Raw genomic sequence first — 17598 nt, 5'->3', positions numbered from 1 at the left:
AGTTCGGGCCTCGGAGCAGGTGGTGGCGGCCCGCTGAGCCTGCAGTTTGCTTTCTCGGGGCCGCTGGGGCGGAGGCGGGCTCCTCCTTGGTGGTGAGTCTGAGGGCCGGTCCTTGTGGACGAGGCGGTGCTCAGAGCGGTGGCCCCCGGCTCACAGCTCCGACCTGGCGCTCAGCGAGCTCTCGTTGGTCTTCCCGTCGGCGCTGGGGGGCGGCCCCGGGAGCCTCTTGCCACACAGCAGGCTGCACAGGGCGTCGCGGAACTTCTCGGCCACGAAGAAGTACATGATGGGGTCGAGAGCGCCGTTGAGGCTGCTGAGGCAGGACGTGATGCGGTTGCCGAGCGCCAGCGCGCGCTGGGCGGCGCACGAGGCGCGGTGGCCGCGGTACCGCAGCACGTAGACGGAGCGGTGGACGTGGTAGGGCACGAAGCAGACGAGGAAGATGGCCAGCACGGCGGCGATCATGCGCACCGCCTTGTTCTTGAGGCGCCGCTCCACGCGCGGGCCCTGCCGCAGGCTGCGGATGATGAGCAGGTAGCAGGTGACCGTGGTGACGAACGGGAAGGTGAAGGCCACGGCCAGAGACGCAAAGGCGTGCTGGGAGGCCTTCTCCCTGTACAGCTGCAGGCAGACCACCGTGCGGTTGGTCCGCACCGTCTGTGGGCTCACCAGCAGCGGGGCCATGGCCACGGCCACCATCACCCAGAGGAAGGCGCAGGCCAGGTGGGCGTGGAGGGGCCTGCGGAGCTTGAGGGACTTCACGGGGTGCACGATGGCCAGGAAGCGGTCAGCGCTGATGCAGGTGAGAAAGTAGATGCTGGCGTACATGTTGAGGTAGAAGAGGAAGCCGGTGAGCCGGCACGGGATCTCCCCAAACGGCCAGTGGCTCCCTGAGAAATGGTAGACGAGGCGGGTGGGCAGGACCAGCACGCAGGACAGGTCGGCCACGGCCAGGTGCATCAGGAACACGTTGGCAGGGGTGCCGGACTTGTGGTCCCGGACGAAGAGCCACAGGGCCAGGGAGTTGCCAACAAAAGCCAGGATGAAATCCAGGAGGTAGAAGGAGGCAAAGAGGACGTTCTCCAGTGGCGTCTCTTGGCCACATTGCTCCGTGGGGGCCAGGGAGGAGTTGGCCATCAGGCCTGGGGAAGCCACCTCGAGGCCATTCATGCTTTGGCTGGAGGTAGAGCCCGGGGCTGAGCCTGGAGGGAACAAGCAGACAGGCCCCGGAGAGCCTGCGACCGGTGGGGCGTCACCCTCTGCAGACGTGAGCCCTCGGAAGCCTGCGGTGCCTGCCGACCCCGACCCTGTTCCACGCTCGGCATTGCCTCGGGGGCCACTGAGGACACCTCCTGGGTCCATCTGGGGGTGGGCAGGCATCACAGGCTCTCTGAACTTCAGCAGGAAGCAAAACCAAAACCAGGGACTGGGTGCTAAGCTGCTGCTGGGGCCGGCTCCCCACTGTGCAGCCACGTCCCTACAGGGCATGTGAAGGCCCTGGTTGGACCCTGGTGATCCGGAAGGCCACCTCTCAGGCCTGGGGGATGGAGTCAGCACCACAGGGAGAGCGTGGTGACCCGTCTGTCTGAGGCTCTGGGGGGTGCGAGGGCAGGGGGCGGAGCCCCACCTTTTCTGTCCCTTGCCCCTGTGTGCTGTCTGAGGGGCGGGGTGCATGGGGCCCCTGAGCCCCACTTCTCATGGGTGGATGGGGGCCCAGTGCGTAGAGCTCGGCCATCTTCTCCTCAGCCTCGGGAGAACCCTGCGCACCCCTCCCTGACCCGCCTGCCCACCGGAAGCCCACCGGCTTCCCCAGTTCTCCCGGCACCCGCCACCCGCCCCAGGAGGGCCTGGCTGGGAATGCAGTGTCCGAGTGTCAGGGAGGGCAGAGGCCTGCTCTGTCTGCCGGCACCTGAAGGCCATCCGGGCCTGGGTCGCAAGGTCTCTTGAACTTTCTGGACTTAGCCCACCGGCCCCACGGTAGGCATCTTAACGAGTGGAGACCTGTGATTTAGAAAGCCCTTGGGCCCCAGGCCTGCAGGGGGTATTTGACCACCCAGGGTAGTTGAACTACCAAGAGGCGGATTCTTTCCCAGGAGAGGAAGAGCCATTTCTCCCAGAGGTAGAGAGACCTGCCAGGGTTGTCTGGCCAAGATCTGCAGCCCCGGAGAGGCCCGGGGCCCAGGGAGGCGGCCTGTCTCCGCCTGGCCTCGCCCGCCTGGTTTACCTACACCTGAGGGGCCGCGCAGCTCGGAGCCCTGCTGGCCTTGCTAACAAGCCATTTCTGTCTGCCGACCCCAGGTCTGAGTGGGTGACCTTTGCTGCCGCCCCAGCAGACAGAGTAACAGGTTCCTATTTTGATTTTGGTCAACTCGGGAGATCCACAAAGGAGAGGGAAGGTCCCTAACACCCCGCCTCCCTCGCCAGGCCTGGGACCCAGGGGTGTGGGCAGGAGAAGGCAGGACAGCCGGGCCAGAGCGCCCTCTGTCCACACCCCACACAGTCCACAGTCCCGAGCTGGGGTCGGTTTCAGCCTCGCGCGCCCCTGCCTGCAGCGCAGGTTCTGGGGCTCCCCTGAAGCCCCGCCCCCCAACGCCTCCACTCACTGCCTGTGCGGTTGGGCTGCAGGGGGGCAGGAGAGGCGGGAAGCAGCAGGAAGCGGGGCAGCCTGCGCGGCGTCGTGTCCCGGCCGAGCCACAGGACCCGGAGCAGGTTGCCTGCAAGCTTCTCCTGGCTCTTAGCCCTCCCCTTTCATGCCCTGGCAGGGCTGACAGGTGCCCCGTGGGCATGGGCACGTCAGCCCTGAGGAGGAGGCTGGGTGCCGTCCCCAGGCACGGGTTCCCACAGTAGAGGGAGGGAGGGTGGTCCAGACTGCGGGGACGAGGGGCTGTCGGGCTGGCAGCAGCTTCGTGCCTCGTGAACCACCACAGATGGCTGTGGGTGAGTGGCAGAGGGCATCTGGCCTGTCGTCCTCAAGCCGAGGGCGGGTGCTTGCCCGATCGTGTCACATTGTAATTATTGAAGGGGTCCAGGGCCGTTCCCCTGCCCAGGTGATGTCTCCTGGCTCCAGAGTGGCTCAGGCTGCCTGAAATTCTACTACAGGGGTTATTGCCTGTTGGTCCAGGTGTGTGTGACATGAGGGGGGTGGTCTGGAGGCCAAGTGAGGGAGGGGTCCTGTTGCAAACCTGGGGCTGGGGAGGGGCTGAGCTGGGTGCCCTCCGCTCTGGGCTGACCTCGGGCTGTGTCCCGCGGCGGTGCAGTCGTCACCCGGCCCCTCCGTCAGGGCCACTTCCAGGTACTGACCACCTCCTCTGGCCGGCATGAGGCGGCGGGCCTGCCCGGACACCACACAACAGTCCTGAGGGGCAGGCGTCAGTTGCCTCATTTTACAGATGAGGAAACGGAGGCTTAGCATCAGCTAACTTGGCCAGGGTCACTTGGCCGGGCGACGGCCTTGGAGTAGGAAGTCAGGTCAGGAAGACCCGGCGGGGACAGCCAACACCTCCACCTGCCTTTCTCGTGGAGGCTGACAGCTCCCGGCTGCTAGAGCTCGTGCTGGAGTTTCCTCCCTGGCTCAGTGGCTCCCACGGGGGCCTGGCCCGAGGACCGTCGATACAGTTGGCACCACCCCTTGTTCAAAAAGCAGCACAATGGTGACGGCAGAGCAGCGAACCGAGCGTGGGCCCCGCGTCCCTGCACAGGTGGCACTTGGCGGGCCGGCCAGCGCCTGGCTTTCTGCTCCCGCCCCGTGCCCTCCGCCTCCCAGCCCAGAAGGCTGCGTGCGCCGTGCTGTCTCCGGGGGTGCAGACTTGGTTTCAGAATTCTTTCAGGCTCGCTTCTGCTTTGCCGGGGTTCCTCTCCCCTCCCCCTGGGGCCCCGGCCGGCCGCGGGTCAGGCGCAGGGCTTGGCCTCCGCAGAGGGGACGTGGGCGGGCCTGGTGGCGGGGGGTGGCCGTCTCCCGGGCATCGGCCGCCAGCACCTCTCCCTCCCGACTCCTCCTCTGGCCCCTCCCGGAGCCGCCTGGCTCGAGGTGAGGGGCACGGGGGCTGTCACTGCAGCCGTGGGACCGCAGGCCGGGCGCTCACTCTTCCTTTAAAAGCCCCGACAGGGAGACAGGAACACTGCCTGTGCGCTGCTCTCATTCAGACCGGGGTGGCCTGGATAAGTAGGTCGGAGCCCGACCACAGAGAGGCGTCTCGGGGCTGGGGCTGGGCTCGCGTCACTGCCCTGCGCTGCCTCCGCCTCTGCTGGGCCTGAGCTCCCCGCCCGCCCCGCCAGGCCCTGCCCTTACCTCTGTCGGCGGGTCTGGGGCGGCAGGTGGGCTGCAGCCTGTGGGTGGGTGGTGGGCTCCGCGCAGCTGTGGTGGAGGCCGGCTGGCTATTTAAGGAGGGGAGGCGAGGCTGCAGCCCCTCGGGCCCTGAAAGGCCGCTTCATTCCTGAGGGGTCCCCTGTGTGGTGGGACACTCCTCTGGCTGCCTCTGCTGCCGCTGGGCCGTGAATATTCCAGTGTGTCCCAGCCGTCCCCCCACCCCCCGCCCCCAGCTGGGCCACTGAGCGGCACAGAGGCCGAGTGTGCGACTGTCTTCGAAGCCGCAGAGTGGGCGCCGGCCGGGTGGGAGGCCTGGCTGGGACCGACAGACACAACAGGACGTTTCAGATCAGAGTCATTTCCTGGGAGGCAGGGAGGGGGCCAGGGAGGGGCTGGCCGCCATGGCAACGGGCCTGGGCGCCCAAGCCCGCACTGGCCATCGGCAGAGGGGGTCTTGTGAATGGGGAGGGTGGGAGGCCAAGGAGTCTTGTTCGGTCCGATGAGAGGGGACTCTTTCAGGACACTTGCTTAGGGTCCTTGTGTCCTGCCCCGTATAATGGGGCCCCGTTTGGGTGTGCGGAATAAATCGCGGCCTTTATCTCGAGCGGGGCGCAGCTGCAGGCTGCCTTATAATGGGGCGCTGTCTGTGCCTGTGGGGACCCGGAGGCCTGGCCCTCGCCTGTGTGGGCTCCTCCTCTGGACGGGAAGCCTGGGAAGAGGGTCGCTGCGGCCCGCCGCCCACCTGCCCCACAGCTCCTCCTGGGAGTCTGGGAAAACTTTTCAGTTACAACGTTGAAAGATGTACACAGCCATCCCTGGGAAGTACCTGCCACAAGTACTGTCTGAAATTCTTTCGCACAAACCCGTGCACTTGGGATCACTGCCCATTTTACAGACAGGGAAACTGGGACTCAGAGAGGTGAGGTAACTGGCCCACGACAAACCAGTGGGGTGGCCGAGCCCACATTTGGACTCAAGCGTGTGTCACTCTAAAACTCAGGCTGTATGCGTGTGTGTTTTGTTCTCTTCTGTTGCAGCTCAGTGGTAAAATTCTTAGGTTCCATCTTCATTCTACCTGGGAAAAACTTCTGCAGGTTGCCTTTAGATCTGGCGCTGGGATCAGGTCTGTTGAAAAGACGTTTCCCGTCTGGGGTTCCGTCAAGAGAGCGGGACTGCTCGGTTCTGTCATGCCTGGGAGCCGGTGGGGTGTGCGGCCCCCCTCCCCGCTGTGGCCCGGGGTGGCTGTCTGGGAGAACTGGCTCACGGTGACTTGAAATGTGGGAGTCTGGCTGGCTTCTGTTGGGTGACTGATGGCAGTGGTTTTAAGGGCACTGACCGTTGCGACAGAATTTTGAGGAGTTGCGCTAATTTCTATATCTTTGAAACAAAAACCGTTCCGTATGGGTTGCATGTTGTCCTACTGCTAAAGACGAGTCGCCAGGATTGGAGTGGGGTTGTAGGGAATAAATGCCCTGTCTGTGGCAGAGATGCAGCAGGCGGCAGGCGTGGGAGTGGCCCCGCCGTGGCAGGAGGCCTGGGATGGGGCTGGGGCACGGTGTGTCTGGGGGAGAGTGGGGCGGGGAGAGCCCGCTGGGCTTCAGGGATCTGGGGACGGAAGGGAGATGGGGACTGTAGCCACAGGCCACGTCTGTGGCCCCTGGGCCGGTAGAGTGAGCTGGGGGTCCCAGGCCAGGAGACGACCTTGCAGTCTCGGTGGCCACGTCGTCGTGGGAGATGACGCCCGCCGTCCTTCCCTTCTTGTCTTTTACAATCATTCACCCGCTTACGCATCAGAAGACCTGTCCTGAGCCGCTGCCCTGTGTGGGGCACACGGGGTCCATAAGAGCACAGCTGGGAGCTGGTCAGCAGCTTAGCAGGTGGCTGCTGGGCACTCCCTCGGGCCCCTTGCCCTTCACCCTGGGGAGCTAGGACACACTCAGGGCAAGCACAGGGCAGTCCAGACCCGAACGCGGTAGGAGGCACTGCAGTCAAGGCCATGGAGTTGGCTGCCCTGGCACCTAGGGTCTGCCCACCACACCTGCTTGGGGGTTCCTGAGAGTTACTCTCTTAAGTGGACTCCCTGACCTGCCTCTAAAAGAGGCCCGCACCGGTATCAGGTGGCCGGGAGGCTGGTGAGAGTGGGTTGGGGACCTGGAAAGGGAGGGAAGGAGGGCCCGGATGCTGAGAGCACTTGCAGACGGGGTGGCAGGTGGGGGATGGGAGCAGTGCACTGGGGCCTTTGTGCAACTTCGCCCGGGGACCCTGAATCTAAATTCCTGCCGCCTTTGAGGCCCAAGGAAACAGAAACCATGTTGATTTCTCCCAAGGAAACAGAAACCATGTTGATTTCTCTCTCTCGGTAGAGACCGCAGCTGTGGCCCAATGGAGGGAGTAACATCAGAAATTACTCTGAGGTCTTTACAAAAAAGACTCTGTAATGACAGTTCCTGGGTCTGGGGGCCTCCATCTGACACAGCTGCACTTGTCTTTGGAGACAGAGAGAGCCTGTAGACGTCCGGGTTCCTCTTTGTCGGGCCGACCCCTGAGGAAGCAGGCGTGCAGGCCCAACGGGCCTGGCACTCCTTGGCCCCTGGGCTGGGCACGAAAGTCACTATACGGTCACTCGTGTGTGTTAAAAGACATTTGAAAAATAAAATGAAATTTTCAGCAAATGCCCATGAAGTGTCTGCTCTCGTCCACACACGATGTCCTAGGCTCAGAAAAAGCGTAAAGAAGAAAAACACCACATTTGCCGTACTGTCCAAACACGGCATGCTGCTGTGTTTCCTCCTGGTCTTTGCCCCGTGCAGAGGCTCCTTTTAGAGGGTGCACCCGTGGCCTTCCCGGCCACAGGACTGTTAGCTTGCTTTTCTGGACCACCGAGCTGAGCCCCCCGAGGCTTCCCAGCAGGCGTTCGTTCAAGCTGCGGGCGGGGGCCGGGGGGCGTCTTCTCCAGGGAGGTGGCCCAGGCTGCCCGGGCAGGAAGAGTGGCTCTGCCCCTGACCCCCACCTCACTTCTCACAGGCACCTGTGCCGACCCTGCCACAACCGTGAGAAGGCCAAGGGCCTGGGCAAGTACGTCTGTCAGCGCTGCCACCTGGTCATCGACGAGCAGCCCCTCATGTTCAGGAACGACGCCTACCACCCAGACCATTTCAGCTGCACCCACTGCGGGTAGGTGCACAGCCGGGCCCGGCTGGCCGGGAAGGGGGAGAGCCGGGTGGAGGTGGGCCGGCCGCCCCGGGGCAGTGATGGGGCGGGAGGGGAACACCAGCGGGGCAGAGAGGGGCGTCCAGAGAGTGGGGTGCAGGGGCAGGTAGAATGGGTCCGGGAGGGACTCGTGGGTGAGGGAGGGCTGCCCCCCACCCCCGCCGCCGGTGAAGCCGAGAGGAGGGAATCCCAGGTGCGGAGGGTGAGCGTGAGGTGGAGCGGATGAGGGAGGAAGGAGAGGCCACGGAGCCATGCCCTTGTGCTGGTCCCAGACGCCCAGTCTGGTCTGGAGGGCGGGGGCCCGGGGAACAGATCTGTGCCGGACACAGGCCGCCTTCTGCAAGGGCCGGGCGGGAATCCTGTGCCCTGGGGCCCGTCTGGGGCACAGGAAGTCTCCAAAGAGAGCAGAGATGAAAGCCACGCCTGCCCCGGGCGGGTGCTCTGCTGGGACCGAGCTGGTGGGGGGTGGAGGTGGTGGTGTGTCTCAGGAAGCTGCTTCCCTGGCGCTGGAGGGGCTGGGGTGACCCTCCCAGCACGACAGGCCACGGAAGGGCAGGGTGGTCACCTGGGGGCTTCACGCTGTCTTCCAGGAAGGAGCTGACTGCAGAGGCCCGCGAGCTGAAGGGCGAGCTCTACTGCCTGCCCTGCCATGACAAGATGGGTGTCCCCATCTGTGGGGCCTGCCGCCGGCCCATCGAGGGCCGTGTGGTCAACGCGCTGGGCAAGCAGTGGCACGTGGAGGTGAGCGAGGCCAGCCCGGACAGCAGGTGGGCGCCCCGGCTCCCGTTCCCAGCCAGCCTGGCCCCGAAGCCCCTCCACACGCCCTCCAGCCCCCAGGCCATGTGGCCGGCTCCCAGCGGGGACCTTCCTCGTAGGTGCTATCCCTCCTCACCCCTGGTCTGGGACAGGTCTGTCCACGGGACCCAGCAGACTTGAGCCCACAGGCCATGGCTGGGCAGGCACACCCCCTCCCTCCCTCCCCATCCTGGCCTTCTAGAGGATTCCAAAGTCATGAGAACACCTTGGGGACACTGGCCCGGGGTGCCCTATGGGATTGCGGTTGGCGGAAGTGGCTGCGTGTCCGGCCCACCTGCAGGCGAGGTGCTCAGGTGTGTCCGACTGGCTGTCCAGGAACACTCACCCCTGCGCCGGGGGCTCTGATGGCCGTAGGGACACCACCTGGCAGGGAGGCGTGCAAGCCTGTGACCGGGCCAGCTCTGTGTCCCACAGTCTCCGCCCTGGGCGGCCTCTTGGCGAGGGTCCTGGCACGGCCCCCGGCCCCCCGGGGGAGGGTGAATCCTCACACGCCACGGCCTCCACGGGCGGAAGGTGTGCCCGGTGACTCTGGGCCTGTAGAGGTGTGCACCAGAGGCAGGCGGTGCAACCCGCCACGGCCCGGGCACCTCGCCGGCCCCGACACGGGGGCCGAGGGTGCCCCGTGGGCCCGGGGAGGATGCAGTGCCACCGGGCATCAGGGAAGGAGTGGGGTCTGCTGGCCAGGAGCAGTCCGTGGAGGTGTCAGCCCAGCGAGGCCCCCCACCCACCAGCCTCTGCTTCCTGGCTGTGTGCTGGGAGGTCGCTCCAGGCCTGACGCTGCCCTCCCTGCACCCCCACCCCCCACCCCAGCACTTTGTCTGTGCCAAGTGTGAGAAGCCGTTCCTGGGGCACCGGCACTATGAGAAGAAGGGCCTGGCCTACTGTGAGACCCACTACAACCAGGTAGGGCCCGGGACAGGGGAGGCAGGAGCTGCGGGGAGCCGGCAGGGCGCGGGCTGGGAAGGCGGCTGTGTGCATGGCAGGAGAGGACACGGGGCGGCCCCCGGGGCCCCGCCGTGGGTGCTGAGGCCAGGCCTGTGAGCTCAGGGTCTCGGGACCGGGGCAGCCCTCTGGGCCTCAGCGTCCCCATTTGAGAAACGTGCCTTGTGGCCCAGGCCTGCCCCGGGCACTGAATGAGATGGCAGTGTTAAGTCCTGGGCTCTTGGGGTGACATATACTACCATCTCCTCCCCCCTGCCAGGCTTGGCGAAGCTGCCCAGCCTTTCTGGCACAGAGGACAGGGTTACTGCCTTGCCCACACTTCTCAGGACACGGGCGGGAGCAGAGGGGCCTTAGGGGGAGCAATGCCTCCACCTGCTGTCTTTCCCAGAGGGGAGTTCTGATGGGCCCTCGGGCCTGAGGCTGTGCCCTGGCAGGAGGCCCAGGTGGCTGCTGAGAGCTGCCCTTCGGGGGGCGGGTGGGGACCACACTCCTGGCTCTGAGCTTGGGGCATGAATGCCTGCAGCATGTTTAACACCCGCTCTGTCCACAGCTCTTTGGGGACGTCTGCTACACCTGCAGCCACGTGATCGAGGGCGATGGTAAGGCCCCTGTCCCTGTGCCCCCTTCCTGCCCCAGGCCCCGTTCCCCCGCACTCTCTGGGCTGTGGGTCCTGCAGCTGCGTGCCCAGCTGGCCCTCCGTGTGCACAGCTGGGCCTCTGGCTGGCCTGGGGGGCGGCCGCTAAGCCCCCATCTGCCCCTCACAGTGGTGTCGGCCCTCAACAAGGCCTGGTGTGTGCACTGCTTCTCCTGTTCTACCTGCAACAGCCGGCTCACCCTGAAGTAAGTCGTGCTGGCTCCCAGGGGTCGGGGGCCGAGGAGGGCAGAGACCTGCAGGGCGTCCCCCCCACCCCGGAGCCCGTCAGGGGCTCACGTTGGAGTCGGCTTGCCACGGGCTCTACCCTTCGTCCGACCCTCCCTGAACGACCACTGTTATCAGGCCCTGGGGGTGCAGTGGGAGCAGGGGCAGCCCCAGCCCCGAGAAGGCAGGTCCAGGGACCCCCCCGGGGCATGGTGGGAGGAAGAGTCACACTAGCCTCCGCACTCGGAAGGGCGCCGGCCTCTGGGGAGGGAAGGACACTCCGGCTCAGGGAGCAGGAAACACGCTCAGAGCCAAAGGAGCCAGACCTCACCTAGGAGGCTGAGAGGGGAAGGACAGCTGGAGCAGTGAGGTGAGGTGAGGTGCGGCCCGGCGTCTGAGGACAAGAGGGAAGGTTCTGGAGTTTCAGCATTCCAGAGAAGTCTCTAGGCAGAAAGGGAGGCTTGGAGGCCCGTCTCCTCATCTCCCATGGCGTCCGGCCAGAAGGTGCCCCCCGGACCTGGCCGGCTGGGGGGGGGACAGGCTGGGGTAGGGGAGGTGGTGGGCTCTGGGCCGGGGGTCCGAGGAGACCCCGGCTCTCCTGGCCGCTGCCCCTCCTCTGCAGGAACAAGTTTGTGGAGTTCGACATGAAGCCCGTGTGTAAGAGGTGCTACGAGAAGTTCCCGCTGGAGCTGAAGAAGCGGCTGAAGAAGCTGTCGGAGCTGGCAGCCCGCAGGGCGCAGCCCAAGTCCGCGGGCCTCCAGCCCGCCTGAGAGGCCCGCCCGCCGCCCGCATCGTCCTCCTGCTCCCCCCGCTTCGCCGCCCGCCCCCGCTGCCCGAACCTGCGGCTTCTCCCTGCCATCTCTCCGCTCAGCATCCCCCACAAGGCGTCCCGTCCCTCTCCTCCCTCCTTCCACGAGGCCAGAGGCCACGGGGCAGGGGCCTGGGCGTGGCAAGCCTGTGACACATCCTCGTCCACAGCTTCGGCCTGAGGTCTTCCAGGGACAGAAGCAAGTAGGGCCAGGGTCACTTGGGCCGGCCTGTCCTGACCTGTCCCATCCCCGCAGGAGGCCTCGTGGCTCGCATTTTGTGGCAGCTTGGCCAGCCTCCGCCCCCCGTGGCACAGGTGCAGCCCACGGCCAGGCGGCTGCCCGGACCCCAGGGCCATGTGGGTGGACGCCCCCGGGGAGCCACCCTGCAGTCCCCCGACCACGCACGTGCTCAGCCAAGCAGGAGCCTCGTGCCCAGGCCAGGCCGGCGAGTCCCGCTTCTTCAGCCCACGCAGCAGCGGGAGGGCCCCCGCTCGCCCCGCCGCCAGGGCACCCGCTGACTCCCCGGTGCAGCCTGGGGCCAGGAGGTGGTGGGCTCTGGTGGGCGGCTCATTCCTGCCCTCCGGGGAGGACAGCGTGGGACCCTGGTGTTGGGACTCACACTTGCACAACGAATGAAGGCTTTTCTACACGACCCCAGCGCTTGCGTGGTTTGTGACATTGCGGCGGATATGCTGCCGCAGGGTTAGGGAGACAGACGCCAGACCAGACAGGCATCCCAGGGCCAGGCTGCCGACAGAGATCCTCAGTCCTTGAAGCCTGGCCCGGTGGGTGGAGTCGGAGGACAGGCTCCGACAGGGCTGGCGGGGGCCGTGGGCGCCCAGCCCAGGCTCCGAGGCCCCGCGTGCAGCTCCGCCCTCGGGGCAGCGAAGCCAGCAGCCACCTCCAGCAGACCTTCCTGGCGGCAGCCCGTGTCCGGTGCCGGGCGGGGGAAGGAGGAAAGGTGTGCAGAGGGGCCGGTAGAAAGCGTCTCTGCAGTCTGAGGCGGAGGAAGGGAAGGGGTGGGGGTGGAAGGAAAGGGAGGAGGGAGACACGAAGGAAGTCACACCATGAGGACGGAGCTGTCCTTTGCTGGGCCTGGACGAGCCGCAGTGCTTTTTGCTTTCTCTGGAAGGAAGCCTTTGCTGGACCTGCTGCCCACCCGAGCCCCAACCCGACCCTCGTCTCTCGCTGACACACTCCCCACTGTTCTGCGGAACTTTTATTGAACATTCCTGGGGGGGAGTCCTCCCCGCCTTCCGTCCGTCGGCCTGGAGGCCTGCCAGTCCCGGCCCTGCCCTTTGGCCCTCAGAGTCAGCACCCGGTGGGGGGGGCCCTGGGGTGCCACAGGGTGGTGGTGCTGGGGGTTCTGGGGAGAGGGTGACTTGAAAGGCTGCCACCAGAGGGCAGGTCCTCGGGAAGTACCGCCAGGACCCCCCGATTGCAGAGGGAGGCTGAATGGGCACGAGGCCCCGCTGCTAGGGACTGGCCGGGACTGAGGTCCGGGGCTCCCGCTGCTTGTTCACGGTGCTCAGCAGCTGCTGCACGTACGAGGTCAGCAGGTCGTCCATCTTGTAGCCCTGGACGGGGGGAAGGGTGGGGTCGGAGTCTGAGGGGTACAGCTAAGCGGGGCTTGGGCCAGAGCTTGCGGGGCCCAACCTCTGCCTCAGTGACACACCGGGCAGGGCGTGAAGAGAGAAACAGGGCTCCTGCGGCTGGGCCCCGAGTCCCCTTCCCTCCCTGGGACCACAGGCCCCCCTGCCAGGCCTTGTTGCCCCCCTGGGTGACACGCCCAGCCCTTCCTGAGCTGCACCTCCTTCCTCTGCTGGCCCAGCCTGGCCTGCCCACCCCAGGCATGGGGGCCACGTCCTCCCACGGAGCAACTCGCCTGGTGGCCAGGGGGTTGGGTCAGGGTCGGGGAAACCCAGTGTCCGGAGCCTCTGGGTCCCTCGTGTCTGGGCTGGGAGAAGGCCCCCGGGCCTCGGGCTCACCAGAGAGGTCTCACACAGCAGGCGGCTGCCCCGGCCCAGGCTCCCCAGCACCATGTGGAAGTAAGTACTGCCGCTGCTCCAGCTGGCAATCTTGGTGAAGGGGTAGGTGGTGAGCAGGTCCTGGGGGCACAGTGGGCGGTGGGTAGAAGCCAATCAAAGCCCAGACGGCCCAGGGGCCCTGAGTCTGAGCTGCTGCCCGGGGTCCTCCAGAGCCCATGGGGCCATGTGTGGGAGCCCAGGAGGGCAGCCTCAGCTGCGCAGGGGCCCAAGGACCCTGGCGCAGTCCCCGGGGTCCTGCCACTACCTTGGTCTTGGGGTGGATGAGCAGAACCCCGTGCCGGTTGATGGCGATGAGGATGATGTCCGGGTAGGAGGGCTCCGAGGTTTGCTGGGGAGGGAGGGGGGTCACAGTGATCACAGCCCAGCCTGGGAGGCCAGGCGGCCCCTCCCCGAGACGCACGCACGCACACACGTGCACACTTGCTCCCCCAGACCTGGCCGCTGGCCCTGCCCGTGGCGTGATTTGGGGAGAAGCTCAGGCTGCTGGGGCCAGAGCCGGGCGGGGCCTGCGTGGCCAGGATGGCCGGGCTTGGGGCGCGGCCTACCTTCACCTCGAAGAAGGCAGACCCGAAGGTGGGCCACCGGCAGATCCACTTCAGGAAGGCCACCTTGGTCTCCTCCACTGTCATGTCCCTGTGCTTGTCACAGGCCAGGAGGATGCGCTGGGGGAAGCAAGGGCTAGTGAGGGCCTGAGTGGAGGCCACTGCCCGACCGGGCTGCCACACAAGGCCCCGAGGTCCTGGCCCAGAGCGGCAGCTACTGCCTGAGGCCGTGGACAGCGCGGGGAAGGTGCTACAGCGGACCCAGGCCACCCCCCACGGTGGCACCTGGGCGGGGTCCCTGTGGGGACAGCAGCCGAGGGGCCCCTCCCCAGCCCCTGCCAAAGACCTTCTTCCATTCCTCTGAGGACATCAGACGTGTGAGGTTCTCAGGCACGAGTTCCCTCAGGACCTTGGGCATGCTAGCTAACTGGGACCGGTCATTGCCAAACTGGGCCTTGTAGATGAGGCCTGCCAGGTGGGCGGCATCCTCCTGTGAGCACTTGTGGAACCCACGCAGGTACTTGGGCAGCTCCTGGGTGAAGGACAAACTGGACTTCAGGCTGCAGCCACGCCCGGCTTCATGCTCATGTGGTAGCCCGCCCCCATCCAGGAAACCGAGGCTGCAAAAAGCTAAGGTCATCAGGGTAAGGTGTCCAGCAGAGGGAAGGCCACTGAATGGAGGCAGGGCTCCCTGCCGTCTTGCCGTGGAGGCCGAGGCCTGCTCTACCCCTTCAGGGCAAGGGCCAGTGCTCCACGGGCTGCAGGACCCTCTGCGCACCTCCCCGCCCCGGCAGGCAGGCAGGCATGCTGCAGGTGATGGTGCGGCCGCTGTCTCCAGACGCCGCTGTCCTTCTGCTCCTGGCTCCAGAACCCTCAGGGGCGCGGCGAGCCCACAGTGAGGCCCTGGGCGGGAGCTGGGTGCCCAGGGGCGAGGCGGCTGAGCTCCACTCTCAGGGCAGGTGTGGGCTGGAGCGAGGGTGGCCCCAGGAGGGGCGCCCACCAGGAGGGGCGGCCCGGGTACCTGATGGTAATGGAGTATGGTGTCTGCCTTCACATCTCTCCCTGGGGCCACGCTGAGCCACAGTTTCCGCATGAAGTACACCTGGTAGGAGAGCGTCACAGCAGCCCCTGGATAGAGGCGGCAGTGAGCACCAAGCCAGGCCCGGGGCGCTGCCCGCCACCCCCGCACCCTGCCCCTTGGCCCCTCGCATCGCCGCTGTTTGTTACTGCGGCCTCCCCAGCTGGACAGCCTCCATGCCTCTTCCTCCCTGGGCCCCAGCTCTTCCTCATCCCTCAAGATGAGTGTGGAAGCCCCCTCTTCCAGCAGCATTCGCGGATCTCCCCGTGGGGTCAGGCCCCGTTCCGCCCTCTCTGCCCCCATGCACCCTCCATCACCCCGCAGTCCCGCCATGTGTTCTAGGCCTGCCGCATGCCCGGCCCCTGCCGGAGTTGGGAGAGCTCCAGGGGCAGGGCCTGACCGCCTGGCCCCAGGCCTGGCCTACCCATGACCCAGGGAACATGAAGGGGAATGAGAATAAATGAATAAATGAATGGGCATAGCCATGCAGGAGTGGCCCGGGGAGCCGCCTGACCCTGGCCCAGGAGTCAGACAAGCCCTGCCCCGCCTCACATCCCTGCAACGCCCCTTCCCCGCCCCACCTCTCCTTCCCGGCCTCCCGGCCCCTCCCCTTCCCGGCCCCTCCCCTCCTTCCCGGCCCCACCCCTCCTTCCCGGCCCCACCCCTACTTCCCTGCCCCTCCCTTCCTTCCCCGCCCCTCCCTTCCTTCCCCGCCCCACCCCTCCTTCCCGGCCCCTCCCCTCCTTCCCGGCCCCATCCCTCCTTCCCCGCCCCTCCCCTCCTTCCCCGCCCCTCCCCTCCTTCCTGGCCCCGCCCCTCCCCTCCTTCCCCGCCCCTCCCTTCTTTCCCCGTCCCACTCCTCCTTCCCGTCCCCACCCCTCCTTGCCGGCCCCTCCCCTCCTTCCCCGCCCTTCCCCTCCTTGCCTGCCCCACACCTCCTTCCCCGCCCCTCCCCTCTTTGCCGGCCCCGCCGCTCCCCTCCTTCCCCGCCCCACCCCTACCTCCCGGCCCCTCCCCTCCTTCCTGGCCCCAGCCTGCCCCACAGAGCCCTCCCCTCACCTTCCTTCTGGGGCTTGTTCTTCTTCACCCAGTCGGCCACCTGCCTCAAGGAGTCAAAGAAGAAGTCTCCCTCCTTCTGGCTGATGACCTGGGCCGGGTGGAGAGGAGGGCACAGGGAGGCATGCAGGTGTGCGGCATCCAGGGACCCATCTCTGGCCTGGGAGGCTAGGTGCCGCACTGGGGCTCCGACCCCTCCTGCCTACGTCCCTTCACCCTGTGTGCCGCGGGGGGCCTGGCCCAGCGCACGTGGGAGACCTCTGCCCGCCCGCCCGCCCTCCCTCCAGGCCCCTGGCCTGCTGGGCCGCGCACCTTGTCCGCGATCTTGATGAAGAGGCTGCAGCCCTCCCAGGAGGCGAGCTGTAGCCGGGCGGCGATGCTGTCGCACACCTCCCGCACCCGGGTGTTGGTGCCCACCTGCACCATCTGGGCAGAGAGGGGGCAGGGGAACGTCTCAGGACGCGGCTCGGGCCGGGGTGACCCTCAACAGCCTGCTGACTGGGGCTGGGGTCGCGCCTGCCCTGTCCTGAGAAGGGCAAGACTCCCCCTCTGGAAACCTGGCCGGATGTATGCGCTGTTGGGTCACAGGGCGCGCTGTCTTGGGGTCCCAAGAGTCCCAGCCTTTTGAACTTGCTCTGAGAGCCTGCAGCCAGACTGCGGGAACTTCGTCAAGGCCACAGTCCGCTTGGGGAGGGCTGTGAGGGCGCCCTCGCTCCACTGCTGCCCCTTGGCCGAGGGTCTCCCGCCTCCCACCTGTCCCCTCCGCCGTCCCCAGAGGCCGACTGGGGTCTGTCCGCAGGCACCCCATGGCGGCCCTTGCTCACCATGTCCCGGGGCTGGGTCGGAAGCCTGAGGGGCCCCCAGCCCTGTGGCCTCTTCTCCCTTGTGCCCAGCCTGGAATGCCCCCCACACCTTTGGGACGTCCAGACTCCCGACTGCACTCCAGCCTCCCCGGGGCCCATCCCTCCCCTGTGTGTCCCGGAGCACCTGAGGGCGCCCAGCACTCAGTTCATGCTCATGGGGACTGGGGTGGGGCGAAGCGGTAGTTTCGGGGGAGACGGGGCAGGGCTAGGAGAGCGCTGAAGGGGAGACCATCCACTCTATATTGGAAACAGCCGTGTCGGGCGGTGTCTCCCGGCTCTCCTCGGGTGACCCCCGTGGGGAGGGACCTTGCTCCAGCTGCGGGTCCCCGGGGGGCGCAGGGCCTCACCTCGCTCGTGTTGTTGGGCAAGCAGATCTTGTGGCACATGCGGGAGACGTTCTGCTCCATGGCCTCCACCTCCACCTGGTGCGGGGGCTGCTTCCGGGGCCCTGTCCTGGAGCAGACAGTGCACGTGCTGCACATGCCACCCGACACCCTCACCTGGGCCCAGCCTCTAAGCTAAGCTCTGTGCCAGGTACAAAACAAAAGCCAACCCCGAGACCACCGCTGTTCTGGGGGGCTGCCCTGCCTGCGGTGCTGGGCACATGGCCTAGAGGAGGCAGCAGTGGCCAGCCTGGCCTCACTCCCAGGTGCCCCGAGGTTCTGAGGACACACATGGGGAAGGGACCCAGGCTGGCCAGGGGTCCTGGGCCCGGCACCAGTAGGCAGGGTGAGTCATGTTCTCATTCCCACACAGCTGGGCAGGGGGTTGGGGATGGGGACACCCACCTTCCCCACTGCGACCCAGGCTGCCACTCACTGTCACGTCTGCTCACCAGGTCACCCCACCCTCTTGCATAGACACAGGAGACCAAGCCAGGGCTGGAGGGCAGGCAGAGCCAGGGAGGAACTGCAGGATGGGCTGGCAGGGATGGGTCTGAGCTCAACTACTGTGGGCTGGGCTAGGGGGACACACAGGTGGCTGGGGACATCAAGGTCCTCCTCTGGCCTCAGGGTAGTTCCTTCTCTGCCCTGGACAGGCAGCCACAGGGGCAGGAGGAGCTCATGGC

At 66.6% G+C, this 17598-nt stretch overlaps 3 protein-coding genes across 8 annotated transcripts in view; 1 reads left to right on the top strand and 2 right to left on the bottom strand.

The window, feature by feature from the left end:
- The window catches only part of LIMS2 (LIM zinc finger domain containing 2), a gene marked incomplete at its 5' end in the record, with an annotated part of 35403 nt that extends 23809 nt beyond the window's left edge, over positions 1-11594 (top strand). For all 6 annotated transcript variants that reach the window (XM_082657786.1, XM_082657788.1, XM_082657790.1 and 3 more), the window contains 6 exons: positions 7331-7480; positions 8107-8257; positions 9143-9235; positions 9825-9873; positions 10039-10114; positions 10756-11594. In XM_082657786.1, coding sequence (XP_082513912.1) covers positions 7331-7480; positions 8107-8257; positions 9143-9235; positions 9825-9873; positions 10039-10114; positions 10756-10903 — 667 coding nt within the window. In that variant the 3' untranslated portion in view covers positions 10904-11594. The remainder of the gene's footprint in view (positions 1-7330; positions 7481-8106; positions 8258-9142; positions 9236-9824; positions 9874-10038; positions 10115-10755) is intronic.
- GPR17 (G protein-coupled receptor 17) lies at positions 151-1329 on the bottom strand (the record flags this gene model as incomplete). The annotated part of the gene is made up of 1 exon (XM_082658744.1): positions 151-1329. Exon 1 carries the CDS (start codon positions 1168-1170, stop codon positions 151-153), a length of 1020 nt encoding a protein of 339 aa, XP_082514870.1. The 5' UTR covers positions 1171-1329.
- Positions 11595-12417: 823 nt separating the features above from the next.
- Positions 12418-17598, bottom strand: part of MYO7B (myosin VIIB) — a gene marked incomplete at both ends in the record, with an annotated part of 75106 nt that continues 69925 nt past the window's right edge. Inside the window, 9 exons of the mRNA XM_082659016.1 lie at positions 12418-12519; positions 12931-13050; positions 13235-13318; positions 13536-13652; positions 13879-14064; positions 14554-14660; positions 15670-15757; positions 15979-16092; positions 16877-16982. Coding sequence (XP_082515142.1) covers positions 12418-12519; positions 12931-13050; positions 13235-13318; positions 13536-13652; positions 13879-14064; positions 14554-14660; positions 15670-15757; positions 15979-16092; positions 16877-16982 — 1024 coding nt within the window. The remainder of the gene's footprint in view (positions 12520-12930; positions 13051-13234; positions 13319-13535; positions 13653-13878; positions 14065-14553; positions 14661-15669; positions 15758-15978; positions 16093-16876; positions 16983-17598) is intronic.

This window comes from Grampus griseus, assembly GCF_964374135.1.
Source record: "Grampus griseus genome assembly, chromosome: 7".
Taxonomy (NCBI): domain Eukaryota; kingdom Metazoa; phylum Chordata; class Mammalia; order Artiodactyla; family Delphinidae; genus Grampus; species Grampus griseus.
Note: the sequence above shows the minus strand (reverse complement) of the source record. Positions and strands in the feature narration are given on the sequence as shown.